General features: G+C 48.6%; 1 protein-coding gene across 1 annotated transcript in view; it reads left to right on the top strand.

Moving 5' to 3' along the window:
- Positions 1-13,540, top strand: part of ITGB5 (integrin subunit beta 5) — a 55,182-nt gene extending 41,642 nt beyond the window's left edge. Inside the window, exons 11-15 of the mRNA XM_008638236.2 lie at positions 6,494-6,716; positions 7,423-7,526; positions 11,015-11,131; positions 12,262-12,428; positions 12,957-13,540. Of these exons, the coding sequence (XP_008636458.2) occupies positions 6,494-6,716; positions 7,423-7,526; positions 11,015-11,131; positions 12,262-12,428; positions 12,957-13,052 (707 nt within the window). The 3' untranslated portion in view covers positions 13,053-13,540. The remainder of the gene's footprint in view (positions 1-6,493; positions 6,717-7,422; positions 7,527-11,014; positions 11,132-12,261; positions 12,429-12,956) is intronic.
- Positions 13,541-15,206: the final 1,666 nt, after the last annotated feature.

A 15,206-nucleotide genomic window follows, 5' to 3' on the forward strand; every position in this document is an offset into this window, starting at 1 on the left:
TGAACCATAGAATTTGTCCCTGGAGTTTAGGGATTTGGAATCGTGCAGCTTTGTTTCTGGAGCCAAGTTTTATTTTAAGAACATATCTGGAGTTTTTTTGGGATGGTAGGAGTCTGCTCAGGCGTCAGAGCAGGAGAATGAAGCTTGTCCTTCCTGGTTGTTGGTGGAAGGGTTGCAGCCCTTTAGCTTTTCTCAAGCCCTTTCTCTGCCGTTCAGCAGCTGCGTGGTTGCCATATGTCATTTCCAAATCTTCCAGAGCCTTCAGAGTGACTAAAGCTGAAGTGCAGAGTTGTATAAACAGATCTGGGCAGAGACGGGCCAAGAAGTGTGTAAGTGGGGGAGAAGCTCCTGGCTCTGCACCCATGGGTGTTGGTGGTATCTGGGCAGGATTGGGAGAGCCAAGTGGAGAATGATTCTTTTTTTTCAAGCAGCTTTATTTGTCAGGTTTTTTTGGGAGAAAGGAAACAAATGGAGAGGTCTGCATTCAAGGGGGTTTCATCTGTGAGCAAGTCTGTGAGGGGCTGGAGAGCTGGCTGGAGAGAGGAGCACTGCTGTGAGAGAGGTGGTGCTGTGTCCTGTGGGAGACCCAATGAACATCTGCACGTGAAGAGATGGAGGTCGATAGGAAAAGTGGCCCTTTTGGAGTTAGAGATTTGGAGGGAGACACAGTAGGGGCAAAACCCCCAGAGGATTCACACACACACCCCCCTTCTGATCTGGCTTAAGGAATAATATAAATTGTTGCCTTCCATGTCAGGTGCTATGGGGGGCACAAAGCCAAGGATGAGCACATGCCCAGAGTGGTGGGATGGTATTTGGGCCCATGACTCAAAGGAAACCAGCACATCCATCCCAGCAGTCCCCACTCAGGATGAAGCTCTGTACCTCTGGGAGGATCTGGCACCAGCCCTTGCCCCATAGCTCTCCCTGCATCAGTAACAGAGTTGGCAGCGGGACCTGAAAGCTCCAATTCCCAGCTCTGGGTCTCCATCCAAAAGGCCACATGTGGCAGGCTTGGCTGAGGAGCTAATGTAAGTAGAAGTCAAGGATTTGTGGAGTGCTGAGCTTACTTGGAAAAAAAAAAAAAGGAAAAAAAAGGAAGGCTTTATTTTAAGAAAGGCAGCTTTAGATCTCTTTCAGGAAATGACTTCTCACTGCCTATTTTGGCTTTCTGATGGATCATCAGCTGTATCTCGTGGTTGCATTTCAGCTCCACTTCTTTAGCAGAGAGAAGGAAAATGAGGAAAGGCTGGCCAGGGCTACCACAGGAAATCCGCCTGCCCCGGATAGCTTTCGGCTGCCTTCATGAGACAGCAGTTTCCAAAACCATGTCTTCCTTGCCCAGTTCTCACTGAACCCAAAAATTCCCAAGTGAGTGAGAAGATTGGGTGCTTCTTGAATAGGGGGGTTTTTGTAATGGCAGTGCTGCACTGTGGGGGATGCTGACAGTAGTGTCCAGCTGGTGATGGGGCTTGTGGTATCCATGGCTGAATTAGCAGCTTGAGCCTGCATTTATTCCTTCACCTTTGGTTTCATTAGTCTGCATCTCCAGTGCTATTTTTGATGATTGATGAGCTCAGCCAGTGCTGGGACTTAAATCTTGGCTAAACTCATGTGCTTCAGGATATAAATATCCACTGCAATGGGAAGATGCACAGATCCATGGTGTGTGGCGTAAACAACATTCAGAAAAGCACTATTTACTTCTTACTAACCTCTTAGTGTTTGTTTTGCTGTTTCAGTATTGCGTTGTGGATAAATGAGTGTGGGAAGCTCTCTCCTGGTGTGAGTGGAGGCAGCCGGATGAATTCCAGGTTTCACAGAAACCTTGGACCCTTGACATTTGTCTGTCTGTGTTTATGTAGTAGCCTCCTTAGCACAAGGAGGTTGTTGTCAGGGGGCTCCAGGGGTTGGGGCTGCTGCTGCCAACCTGCCACCCTTCTTTTCCCTGCCAGACTGACATGACCCAGGGGCTGGATCCTAAACCCATCCCTACTGTTTAAAATTTCCCGAGCTCTCCCTAAATCCCTGCGGGTGCTGACCATCTGGGTGCTGGCCATGGGCCTGAGCTGTGCCATGGGCAGGCTGCCTGGCCTGGCCTGGCCTTGCCTGGCCTCTTGATGTGCAGTGCTGGCTGCTTTGAGCCATGGAAAGAAGTCAGTAGAGAAGTTGATGATTTATTTGTCTGTGTCTACCTGAGCCCTTTCCCAAATGAAAAGCCCTATGTTTTCCAAGTGTTCAAAGCCTTTTCTGCTGCCCTTCTTCCTCCCACTCAAAATGTGCTGTTCACAGAGCCTCTACCCCAGAGGCTGAGCACTTTTTCTGAGAGATTGGCTGGTCTGGTACAAAATTGGTGCTCAAGCAGTGCCCTCTGTCAGTAGGGTTTGACTTCTCTCATAAGCAGATGTTTTTGATGCTTCCACCCCTTGGGAGTACAAACAAAGTGTGGCTTCTGCGCTGGGGCTCTCTGGGTGATGGGCACAGCAGCCAGGGCTTGTTAAAGGGATGGCACTGGAGAATCTGGAAAATGCTTGCCATAACTTATTTCTCTTAGTTGTTTTTCCTATGGGCTTTTTCTGTTTCAGACTAATTGTTCAAATAACCAAAAATCACAAAAGCACAGCCTTTTGGAGGTCCTGACCCAAAGTCTGGATGTGAGCACAGAGGCACAAAAATAAGTGGCTTGATTTAATGGGAGCAAAATACGGTATGATCTTTCTCCTCCTGAGTGCTCAGAAACCACTAAACTGGCTTAAAAATCAGGATTTGTTTTTCTTGTATGTTAGGCACATCAGTTTAATGTTCTAGACGATGGGGAAAGAAGGAGTGTTGGAGGAGGCTTGTTTTCAAACTTTTTCTACCTCTCCATAAAAGCTGGGATCATGTTTTTTCTTTCAAAAGAAAGCTGGTATTTTTTGCATAACTCTGTGGTGCCCAGAAGTAGGAGTCTTTAGGAAAACCACCTTCTATGAAAAGCCCTAGTGACAGAACTTTTAGTGCACTGAGTTTCAGACCTCTTGGTGCAGTTCCTAAAAGGCACACAGTTACTGTGGAGGGGCTGTCCTGCCGAGCAGGGTCACAGCCTGCTGTCAGGAAGACTCGGGTGAAATCAGGGTCAGAGGCTGGAAGCTTCTGCCAGAAGCTGCTATCCCGATTCGGGAATGACCCTGCTTGGGAACAAGGAGAAGAGCGCTGGTACAGGGCTGCCAAGCTGGGTTTGTGTGGTGCCAGGCTGAGGGCAGGAAGGATTTGGCCTGTGGCTGCCATCCTGGGGGGCAGCTGGCGGGGAGAGGCAGAGGCAGCTGGGGTGAAATGAGGATGGTTGGATGTCTTGCCAAAAGCTGTCTGAGTGACAGTGAGATGTGCAGCACAGCTGGGGCACAGCAGTGGGATGGGGATGTGTTTTGGGATGGGGAGAGACATGGAAGTACCAGCTGGGCTGTGAGTCTCCACCTACTGTGGTGGCCTTCTTGGGAAGAAGGTGTCTCCAAGCAGCAGAGCATCCTGCCCTGATGGATCCCAGACTAGTCAAGCTCAGTCTGGGGACTGCTCTCCCCCCACAAAAGCATTGCTTTCCGCTGCACACCCTCCCAGCGGGTTCCTGCAGCCTCCCTGACATGTGTTTTGTGTTAGCCCCTCCTAAGGTCAAGAGCTGGCTGGAAAGTATGTTATCAAATTCAGAGGGAGCATTTCATTTCCTAGTTAGATCTTGATCTTTTAAACTTCTAAGCTTGTCTCATTTCAAGGATGGGAACAGAAGAAAACATCTCTTATTATGTTTGGAGAACATAATTAATGTATTTTGGCTTCACAAACCGGCTTTAACAGAGGATGTGCAAACTCAAAGGGTCCAAGGGGGATAAAGTCCAGGGTGATATCCTTCACCACGAGACTGCTGCTGCTGCAAAGGTGTCTTGAAACACACCCTCCTTGAGGACACATTGCCCTGGAAATGAAACTGGGAAGTGAAACTAGGCTCATCCTGGGTGCAGTGGTGGAAGGCGTCCTGCAGGCATGATGGCACAGAGACTGCTTAGCCACATCAGCACTGTGTGTGGCCGTGGGAGAGCTGGCACTGGGAACAGGCAGCACAGTTTTCTGTAAAATGTGAGTGCTGGGTAACACTCTGCAAACCACAGCTCTGGGTCACTGTTACCAAAAGCCTCATTACCACATTGTCTTGGGGCTCCTCTCAGTTTGTCTCCCAAGCAAGAGGATGGAGTGGATTCCCATCTCCAGTGCTCCAGGTGGACACTGAGAAGTGGGACGACTCTTGTGCCCATATGGAAACTCAATGTTTCCCATTCACTGAGTTTCTCCAGTCTTCAGGCTGTGTGGGAGATGGAGGGCACCAGAAGGGTAGCTCATGGTGCTTGCAGGAGTGGCCACTCTTTCAGGCTGATGGAAGCAGTGAAGATTGTGACATCTTTGCCGTTAAAGGTCAAGATGGAAATTCCTGCTCTTGGCACATTGGCCATGATGAGCTTCAGCCAGTGACTTCTTGCACACTGAGCCAGTGTGGCCAAGGCAGGAAACACATGATAACATGTTTTGACATTTTAAGCTCACACCCCACACTTAGTCAGCCTCATACAGAACGGCTTTTTCTTCATCCCCTTCAATAAACAAAACCACATCCTTTAAGATACTGTTTCTTAAGTTTCCAATCACAGTGGTTTAATAGGATGCATTATTTGAAAATGGCCATTTCCCTTCCCCAGGACAGTAATTCCAGGCTCCATGTCCAGCCTGCCAGGGGCTGGAAGGGATGTGCAGTCTTTCTACCATCCTACGACCTAGTTCTGATGCCTTTAAAAATGGAACCATTTTATGGTCCAGAAACAGATTTCCTCTGGAGTCACATCTTGCGCTGCATTCTGTGGTGTCTTAGGAGAACTGAGGGGTGATACGAATGCCATCAGCTTGCTTCTTTTGGCCCTCACAGTTCAAATTCAAGCCTGAGAACATTTACTAATTGCTAGCTGCTTTGGATTCCTTGAAATAGTGCCATTTAGGAAAACCATAGTTCATAGCTAATGTGGACACATGCATTGCCATGGAGGCACCAAACCTGCTGTGTGTGAGAGCCCAATCACCTGAATTAATTGTGAATAAAAGCCAGACACCCCATTTAGTTTGCTTGGGAAGTGGTGGTCCTGGGAGCCCCCCAAACAGCAGCAGTTGTGGATGTAGCTGAGTCCATGGGCTCAAACCCAGAGCTTTCTGTCTGGGGAAAGGGCAAGGCTGTCATTTTGAAGGTGAGCAGAGCAAGGGACTTTGATCTCCATCAGATGTAGGCACAGAAGGAGGTAACCTCTAGAGATCTTGTAAACATAATCTCCTTTGTCCGGTAATGTTTGAATATGCAGGCTGGATCCAAAGCAAACGATGGGCGTGCAGAAGAGGCTGTAGAAGGACAGCTTGTGATGTGCTGGGACATACGAGATGCCTAGTAAAAGAGAAGGTGCTCCCGTGACTTTTGGCAAGGGATATAACTTGGCAGTCCACAGCCTCTGGTTATCTTGGCACGGTGGGAGAGGCAGGGAGATCAGCGGGTTTGTGTCGATGAAAGGAGTGTGTATATAATTTATCATGTCTGGGACGCTCGAGGCTCTTTCCAGTGGAAAAGCTGAGCTGTAATTAGGTTGCTGATGAGCCTTGTATACAAACCCTTCAGCTCTATAAACTATGCCTGCAAAGGCATCCCTTCTCCTAGGGACTGACCAAGGAAGAATTCGAGCAGTCTCCAGCAGATGGATGCCTCTCTGAAACCAGCTGCTCAGTGGACAGCCACTCCACTTACTGTCACTGACAGCCTTGGAGCCTGTTGACTTTCTCAGCCCTTCACTAAACCCTGTAGCTCCAAGGGGATGCTTCAGTGGCAGGAGAGCCCTTACTGGATTGGTTTCTTCATCCATCTCTGCTGTGAGCTGCCCTGTGCTACTCCCTGGGGGTGCTCAGCTGGTCCCAGCAACCTTCATGGCTCTGGCTGGGACACAGAGGTCCTGTTTGGACACAGGAAATGGTGCTTGTTGACATACTTTTTAAGAAGTTTTAAGAGAACTTCTTAAGTAAAACTGTTAAGAAGAAAGGGAAGGAAATACTTTATGAAGTGGGTGACCTGCTAGGCTTTTTGCTGCTAAACTCTGGGCTCAAAACCAGCAAGGAAGCACTACTTCATTCCCTTCTTAATATCTCTTGATGTAGACAGAGAAAGAAGAGATTATTTCACACAAAACTAGGAAAGGGGAGGTGCCCATTTATCTTGAGCAACTATAGAGGGAAGCTGGAAGATCAGTGAGTAGGTATTTTTTGCTGCTAAATGTAGATATTAATTTGATATTTAGGTGTTTCCCATCAGCATCTGTTTGTTGCTCTGCCAAGTGAGGTCTCTCTGGCAGCTCTTCCTGCTGGGCTGCTGGTCCCTCCCAACCACAGCACCCATCGGTGGCCCCAAATTCTGCTGACACCTCTCCCCTGCTCTCGCTTTCAGGTCATGGGGAGTGTCACTGCGGGGAGTGCAAGTGCCACGCTGGGTACATCGGGGACAACTGCAACTGCTCCACCGAGATGGACAGCTGTGTTTCCAGTGATGGGCAGATGTGCAGCGGCCGGGGCGCCTGTGTCTGCGGGAAGTGTCAGTGCACCGAGCCAGGGGCTTTCGGAGAGACCTGTGAGAAGTGTCCCACCTGCCCAGGTGTCTGTAGCACTAAAAGGTACTCACAGGCAGTTCAGGAGGGGTTTCTTGCTGGTGGGAACAGCAGCTCTTTGGTTCCTGGGAGACTTTTCAGCTAAGGAATTACTCTTGCTTTTTTAAATGTGTGGTCAGCCCCAGGCAAGCCTACTGCTGCTAGGAGCCCATGCTAAGCAACCTGACAGTACCCCAGGTAGAGCAGCAACAAGTGTTGCTGCCCAAGTGCTCATGGAGATTCATGTCCCTGTTCATTTCCAGTGCTGTCTCACTCTGCAGGAAGGGCTGGTGACCCCAGTTTTGCTGCACTCTGAGCTGCAGATGTCTGGGTGGAGACAGCTTTGAGCTGCAGAGGAGGGGAGGACTGGAATCACTGTCTCTGCCTCAGAGCGATGGAGGTGCCCCAGGCATCAGCCTCAGACTAGCACAGAGCAGCAGGACTGCCTGCCTTGGTCTCAGGCAGGATGGATTTTGCAGTAGCTGATGTGCAGCTCCTAAGATCCAAGGGGCAAATACACCCCAAACCTACCAGCTGCTTGCACCTTCATTAAATCCTGGAATAAATCCATCCTTGCGATGGAGATGCTTGGCCTGAAGCTGCTCTTTCTGTGTGGTGCAGATGTGCAGCCCCCAGACCAGCACCCAGGGAGTCCCTTTCCAAGGGCTGAACCCCTATGTTCATGCAGTTTCTGATGTGTGCTTAATCTTCCTCTCTGTGTGTGTTCCTGCAGGGATTGTATTGAATGCAAGCTGTTTAACTCAGGAAGACTGGCTGATAACCAAACCTGCCAAAAGCACTGCAAGGATGAGATCATCACCACTGTGGATGTTCTTGGTAAGTTGGCAGCAGCAGGACTGCAGGTGGTGGCAGACAGTGACTGTGGCATTGAACTCTTCTTAACCAGACTAAGACATACCTGTAAAGAAAGCTTCAGGGAACACCTGGTATTTAGAAATGTATGTGGGTAGGTAGTGGGTATATGTCTATGTATGGTATGTGTGACGCTCTCTCTGGGCTATCATCCATACTGAAGTAAAAATCTTTTGATTTTAAGTAACATCTTACCACATCTAACCACTGCTGCCAGTGCAGGGAACAAAGAGAGTGGGATGAGGTCACATGAGACAGATGAGATGAATCGTGAGAGAGTGCAAAAGGACAAAGTACCACCCAAAAAAAGGCATTTTCTAATCATCTGAGGTTTCATCTTGGAAGAAGTGAGCTTGTAAGAGAAAGCAAAGCTGTTTTGAAAACAATGAGTTCTGCTTTGGTGGAACTGACTGCTACAAGTCCCCCTGGCAATCTCCTGCCCTTTGTGTTCTCTTCTAGAGGTCACCCCACATGTGCATCTCTCAGCAGATGACTTTCTCCCTGCTCTTTTCATGATATGTCCTGGGAGTCCCTGGTTGCTATTTAGGGGAGTAGAAGGGATCCAGACTTGTGGCAGATTTAATCACTATCCTGAGCTTGGCCTTAGCAATACCCCGTGGAGGGAGGGATGGAGATCAAACAGAGATAAATTACTGTCTGCATCTAGCATTTCCTTCTCTTCTCGTAGTTTATAGAGGTGGGAGTGTCACACCTTGCTCAGCCTTTCACTCCCTTCCTCCTAAGCTGCCTGCAGGTGATGTTTTTCCCATTGACTCCTCCCATATCCAGTGTCCAGCTTTTAAATTATGACCAGTGGAGTTTCCTACCTTTCCCTTTGGGACACTTGCTCTTGTTCTCTCCATTCACCCTGCAGTTTAGCAGGGAGTGCACCTGCACCAGCCCACACCGAGAGGTTTGGAAGTTCAAATCGCGCAAAGTTCCTTTCTAATGCCTGGCTGGCCAGCAAATGCTGGGAATCAAAACTCATCCCTCCTGCCTCGTTAATGCACTATGCCAAAGCCAGATTTTGTTCTGTCAGCTCCCTGGAAGATGAGGCTGGGCTGTGGTTTGTCAGCCCCTTGCATGGCTTTTAGAGAAAAAACCAGCCAGATTTCTGCTTTAAGACATTTTTGGGAATTGTGCTTATGCTTCTGTTGAACTATTGCAGTCAGATTGCGCTGCCGTATAGATTGCACATAGTGCTGAGCTCAAGGCACTCTGTGACTTGGAGATCTGGGCTGCTGGAGAAAGAGGTAAAGCAAAATATTCCTAAAGAAAGTTCTTTTGGACTATGGACTTCTTCACAGGTGGACTTGGCCAAATCCTTGTTTTCAAGTGCTTTTGTATAATTTAGCTCATATTACAGTCCCTGCTGAAAGGCAGAATGCTGATACTTGTCACAGAATTCATAAGTCTGTATTGTCCTGGCAGAGGAGGATGGGACCTTCTTAAATACTGAATTGCAATGAACACAGTCTTGAACATCCCAACTGCCTTTTGACTCTGGATATGAAGCAGCCAGTGCTTCAAAGCTTTGTAGAGCAAGGCATCTGTCATTGGACCCACGAGCCAGAATGCTGCCTCATGGGAGGCTTGTATGACTTGCTTTGGACTCTGCAGGATCTCCTTGGGTTCTGCAGTATTACATTTGCATTCCTGACAGTTCCAGGGGGAGCATGACAGGTCCCACTCCGAGCTGCACCTGGCAACAGCACACATCAGTGGACCTGAAAGTTCAGTGGGGCCCTCACACCTCTCTCTGTAGACATGTGATCTCTGAAACCATGAAGATCACAGAAACCATAACTATTCAGACTTTCGTCACTGTGTCTTTTACCGAAATAATGGTGCAAGGATGGGAGTGAAAGCAGCTAGACCTACGGGAACTAAGATTTGCTGCTCAACTCGAAAGAGCATTAGTCAAGAAACATGGAAGTGTTATCTATACTAATCTAGTTAGTACTTTGCTTTGTAACAATCAGCACATTTCCAGCCCATGCTTTGCTACCACTGTGTGCGTAGAGCAGGTTTTCCTGTCCCGAGGTAGGAACAGCTGAGATTTCTCCACACCAGGAACACGTCAGGACTCACGAGAGGGGCAGCTGCATCTGAGCTCAGCTGTTGAAATGGAGGGTATTAATCTTTTAACTGGATGCAGGTCAAAGGCATTGAAAGGAAAAATAAACAGACAGGAGAGAGCTAAGGGGCTGGTGTAGCCTTGCTTATTAATGCGATCATTTTTCAGCATGACAGACAGGCATGGATACGAGAACTGTGGAAATCTCTTTCCAGGTGCCTAAGACAAGGTCATGCATGTCTTTGCCAGCCAATAGCACTGGGTCCTCAAATTCCTCTCGCATGAAACTCTCAGCCCTTGCAGGACTGCAGAGCTGTGCTACTGTCACAGCCAGAGATGCTTCCCCATCTGCCTCCAGTCACTGTCCCTGCAACAGGGGCATCCGACGAGCTGTGGCTGTGCCGGGCAGTGGCTCTGCTGAAATCACCCCTTAAGCTAGATCTGCAAACCTCAGGTGATGGCTTTGCTCAATCTTAAGTTGCTTCTATGAAGCAGCCTTCCTCAGGCAGCACCTCACAGTGACCAGGTCCTGTCTGGTGCTGTGGTGTGTCAGACACAAACACACAGCGCCCACATGGCCCTGGGAATAAAGTCCTCTCATTTTTTGCAACTCCCACATCTACACATCATCCTTGCAACCAATTCCTCCCTTCTCCCTCCCTCCCTCCTCCTTTTCCCATTTTCCTTTTCTATCTCACTCTTTAAAAACAAACTTCTCAGCCGTTTCCGGAGCTGGAACTATTCAGTACAGCTGGAGCACGAGCTGGCCATGGGCTGCTGCTGCTGCTGGCCCCGTCTGAGTCGGTGTCCCTTGCTTTCCCTTCACCTTCCACTCTTCAAGAAATTTAGCAGATTAAGAAGAAAACAACATTTATTGCCAAAGCAGACTTACATGAAGGAAGAATGTGTGTGTGTGTGAGGTTGAGTCTGTTTGCTATGGGATGTTTGCCAAGTGCCACATTTTCTCAAGCAGTAAATCTGGACACTGCTCAGCTACAATTTGTATGAGTTGAGATCAAACTGTGCTGCTTTCCAGACTTACTCCCCATTCCTCTGCTCCCAGGCATCCCTGGAAAGCTCTGCTTATCTTGCAGGGGAGAGCTGTGCTAATTCCTAGTATGAAACCTGCCAACTAAATCAACCAAGTGCTGTATTGCAGCTTTAGACATAGCCTGTTAGATGGGGTAACTAGTTCAAAATCAGGGAACCCACACCATTGCAAGTTGTTGGGGGGAATTATGTTAAAAAATAGAGGGTGTTGGAAGCATTTCTTTGAAAAATTAGGATACAAAAGTTCTGCAATGTTTGGGATTTTTTTTTTTTTTAATGTATAAAAACTTATACAAAATCCTGTGACTCTTACATCTGGTTCCAGAAACAGATGACCCGAACGCGATCCTCTGCGCCTACCCGGTGAACAACTGCGTCATGAAGTTCACTTACTTGGAGCTTCCAAGTGGGAAATCCAACCTCACCGTCCTCAAAGAGCCAGGTTGGCCCTCCCTTGGATTTCTTTTTTGACAGCACTGGCTGCCTCAGGAGAGGTGATGGGCTGCTGGGGAGCCTGGTGGGTTGCAGAAAGGCTGGTTGCATGTGTGAGCAGATAATCCAGGGTGATTTAAACTGAAGTGGTTTACAGTGATGAAACCCACCTCAAAATGCTCCCAACTTACTAAAAAAGAACTGTGAGATTAAAACTTGCACCTGAGCCATCAGCATTGCCAGCAAGTGGCTGAAGAGCTTTAGGGGGCTGAATTAAATGGAGCCTATTTAAGTAGTAAAAAGCATGCTTGATTTGGAGATACATCCCCTGGAAGCAAAAATATCAGAAGGGGACACCTGCTGCGGCTGCTGGTTAAGTCAGGATGTTGGGAAAGACCTTCACCACCTAAGGATTTCCACGTTGCCAAAGAGCTCTGACCCGGACAGTGTAAGGGCTGGGTGTCTCTGCTCCCCTCCCCAGGCTGTGCAGACAGCTGTGCTTCCCAGTATTATTTTAATCACATGCAGTGCACTTGCTCAAAGAAAACCTCTCGTGGTGTTGCAGGACAAGCTGGCAAGCATCCAGCAGTAGCTTCTTGTGATCTGCTCTGGTCCTCTGAGTCATGGGGCAATATGGGAAATAATGTTTTATTTCATTTGTGCTGCAGCTTGCACTTAACTGAAAGACCAGTTGACTAGCTAACAGTTAATGTCCTTATTTAAAGACCTTAGTGATCACCTGTCTCCGTGTGGGAGAAGCTGAGCTGGCTTTTGCCAGAGGCACCTTAACGCTCTGTGTCCCACGTGGGTCACCTGGCATTAAAACCCTGCGTCACTGTTGGACAGTGGCACTGCAGCCCTACTCTTCTCCTGAAGCACTACGTGACATCCCAGCTCTGGTGACATCCATGAGAAGTGTCCCTTTGACCTGTCTCTAGCCAGGAATGTATTTAATTAATAAAAAAAAAAAAATCAGTGTGATTTCAGAGGGGACTGTTGCTTTTTTAAATTTAGCCACTGCTGCTAGCCCTGCCCTGGGGTCAATTGCTCAGTGGCTGCAGTCCAGTTCTTTACATCCCTGTATCCCAATCCGGGATACACTCACACCACAGCTAATTACCTTTTCTCCCTCATTGCCAGCCTGCAGCTCAGCCCCCAGCGCCGTGACGATCGTGCTGGCAGTGATTGGCAGCGTGGTGCTGATTGGGATCATCCTGCTGGCTCTCTGGAAGCTGCTCGTCACCATCCATGACAGGCGGGAGTTCGACCGATTCCAGAGCGAACGTTCCCGGGCCAGATATGAAATGGTGAGCCTGGGGCAGGGGTGCTGCTGGTGTATGGGGGGGCTGTTGGGATGCCAACAGCTCTGCAGTGAGGGAGAAGGGTGGCAGGCACGAGGGATGCAGGTGTCCATACCCTGTGGTGCCTTCAGGGTCCAGCATGTCGCACTGCTTTCTCCTTGGCAAGTTATAAATGCTCTGCAAAACTATACCCAGCCTTTGGCTCCATCATCTATTTCCCAGCAGAGCTGGAGGCTGAAGAAGGTAGAGGAGACTGTGGTGGCAGCCAAATTGGTCAGGTCTGTGAGGGAATCCTTCTGGGAGACTTTGAGTGGGGGTCCTCAGCGTTTGAGGGCAGTGCCTCTGCCTGCAGGCAGGATGGAAGGTGGGTCTGATGGATAAACAACCCTGGATAAATAACACTGCTTTTGGACTGAATGCTCAGTTCACTCAAAGCCAAACGCAGTGCTGTCACCAAACTAATTGGTATGTTTTTACCATGACATGGACTTTGTTCCTTATCTTTGTTCTTTTTGTCTGCTCCTTTCTCCAAAGGCATCCAATCCTCTCTACCGAAAGCCTATTTCCACGCATAACGTAGAGTTCACGTTCAACAAGCTCAACAAGTCTTACAACGGTACAGTTGACTGAAGGGGTCTCAGCGCCTGGCACTGCCGTGGACAATTGCTTGACTGGCCGGGCTGCTTCCCCACTTGAAGATGGGATTCTCTTCAGGGGCGAGAATCCCTTACGACAGGACTGGTCGCTGACCAAAGCCTGTTATTTGCACAGTAAGGAGAAAGGTCTGGTTCATTCTGGAGGCACAGACGTGAGGGCAGGGTCCCTGCCTGTGTTGATGGACTCTGAGCCATGTGCATCTCCATACCCCAGCTTTCCAGATGTATTAAACCTGCCAACTAAGTCAACCAAGTGCCATATTGCAGCTTTAGACACATCCCATTAGGAAAGGTGACTAGGTAAAAAATCAGGGGAACCCACACCATCACAAGTTGTTAGGGGGGAATTAGCTTAAAAACAGGGTCTTGGAACCATATGTGTAAGAAATTAGGATTAAAAAGTTCTGCAGTCTTTAGGAATTTTTTTTATATAAACCCCAAAATAAAACAGTTGTGCATATATGATGCTGTGAGTTCATTGTTTCTTTGCTGAGCCCCCTATCAAAACTGGGGCTTGCTCCTCCTGCAAGCAGGAGTGGTGCTGCCTGATGGATTTATTAATAGAGCCTTACCAGTCAAAGCATGGCTATAAAACTAGGAGCTGGAGCTGCAGGGACTGCCACAGAAGTTGTGTTGATTTAATGTACTGGTGTTGACCCAGGGCAGGGAGTGCCTCAAGGAGCTCCTGCTCTGAGCCAGGGGTGTTAAACGGATGGGAAACTGGTGGGAACACAAGGAAAGGGGAGTTTAGGCTGAGGAAACGAAATTAAACACCCATTCCTTAGGGTGTGCATGTAGGTGTCCAGCCCGTGTGCCTGCAGGAAGGCAGCTGGGAGCACACAGCAGCTCCTCCAGACCTCAGACTTTTTACCAGAGGACTGTTGCTGTGGGGTCCAGTGGAGCCCAGCCAGAAAAGCAGGGGAGCCCTGAGCTTTTGGCTGGAAAGGGAGCTGGATCGAACCCAGTGTTGTTGCTTCAGAACATACATTTTGCTTTGTTTTTTTTGATTTTTTTTCTTTTCCCCCCCCCAAACTATTCCCACAGCCCTGTCTGTTTTCCTCTGGAGCTGGGGTTTGAGTTACCCTGCTGACAGCTGCAGCTTTAAACCCACACAGACGGGGCTGCAGCTGCCACAGGAGAGAGAAGCTGGAGCAATTGCTACTGCCTGGATTTTTTTTTCCTTCTTTTTTTCAAATTTCTTTTTTTCTTGTCTCTTCGCCCTGAACAGATCATGCAATAGTCAGTTGAAGGAAGCTTGCCAGGGAAAAGCAAAAACAAATGGTGTTCATTGTTTGGACTTGCTCTTCTCATTGGAAAAGGGCCATGGGCCCATCCTTCCGGATTTTTTTTTTTTTTAATGTGTTTTTGCCTCTATAAACAGAAGCTCTTATTTGTTCAGTATAAACAGCTCTCCTTTAAGAATTTTATGGCCCCCCTCCTCCTAAAAGCAGCACTGAAGAAATGCAGCAGACCATACTAAAAATATCTTGGAACTGGGATTTTTAGGGAGGCAGCAAGTGGCGCATTGGCAGCATCGGTGCTGATGAGGTGGGGTAAAAGCCTCAAAACCTCAAGCAAATGAAATCTGTACCCTGTCTTCCCACTTGATTCCACTAAATCTGCCCTAGCAGGGGAGGAGGGTGCATACATCCATCCTGAAAACAAGTGCAGGGGCAGGCTCTGGTTAAATGCTGCCTTCATGTAACCCACCGTGGGTGGGCTGGAGGCTGTGCCACCTCCTCCCCGCAGCACCACAAGCAGCATGACAGGCCTGAGTACTGCACAGGGGCAGCTCTTCAGAGCTCCACATCTCCGACACAATAATGAAATCCAGGCTAAAGTTTGCAGGCTGAGAAAATTGCATTTTGAATACCTGGGACTAACCCTGCCGCCTGGGAAGGAGCATCCATGGAGCAAATTTGGGGTTTGTGACCAACCCACTGCCTCGTGCCAAGATGGCAAGACAGATTTCATCATTGTCACAAAAGAAAAAGTAGAAAGCAGTCAGAAAATAATCACAAGGAGACCGAGCAACTTTTAGCTTGGTTCATGTGGCTGCCTCACGCAAGTCATACTGCCCCAGGCACGGAAAGGGGGAGCAGGAAGGAAAGTGGAGGGAAAGGAAGGG

Source organism: Corvus brachyrhynchos, unplaced genomic scaffold (genome assembly GCF_000691975.1).
Source record: "Corvus brachyrhynchos isolate BGI_N302 unplaced genomic scaffold, ASM69197v1 scaffold126, whole genome shotgun sequence".
Taxonomy (NCBI): domain Eukaryota; kingdom Metazoa; phylum Chordata; class Aves; order Passeriformes; family Corvidae; genus Corvus; species Corvus brachyrhynchos.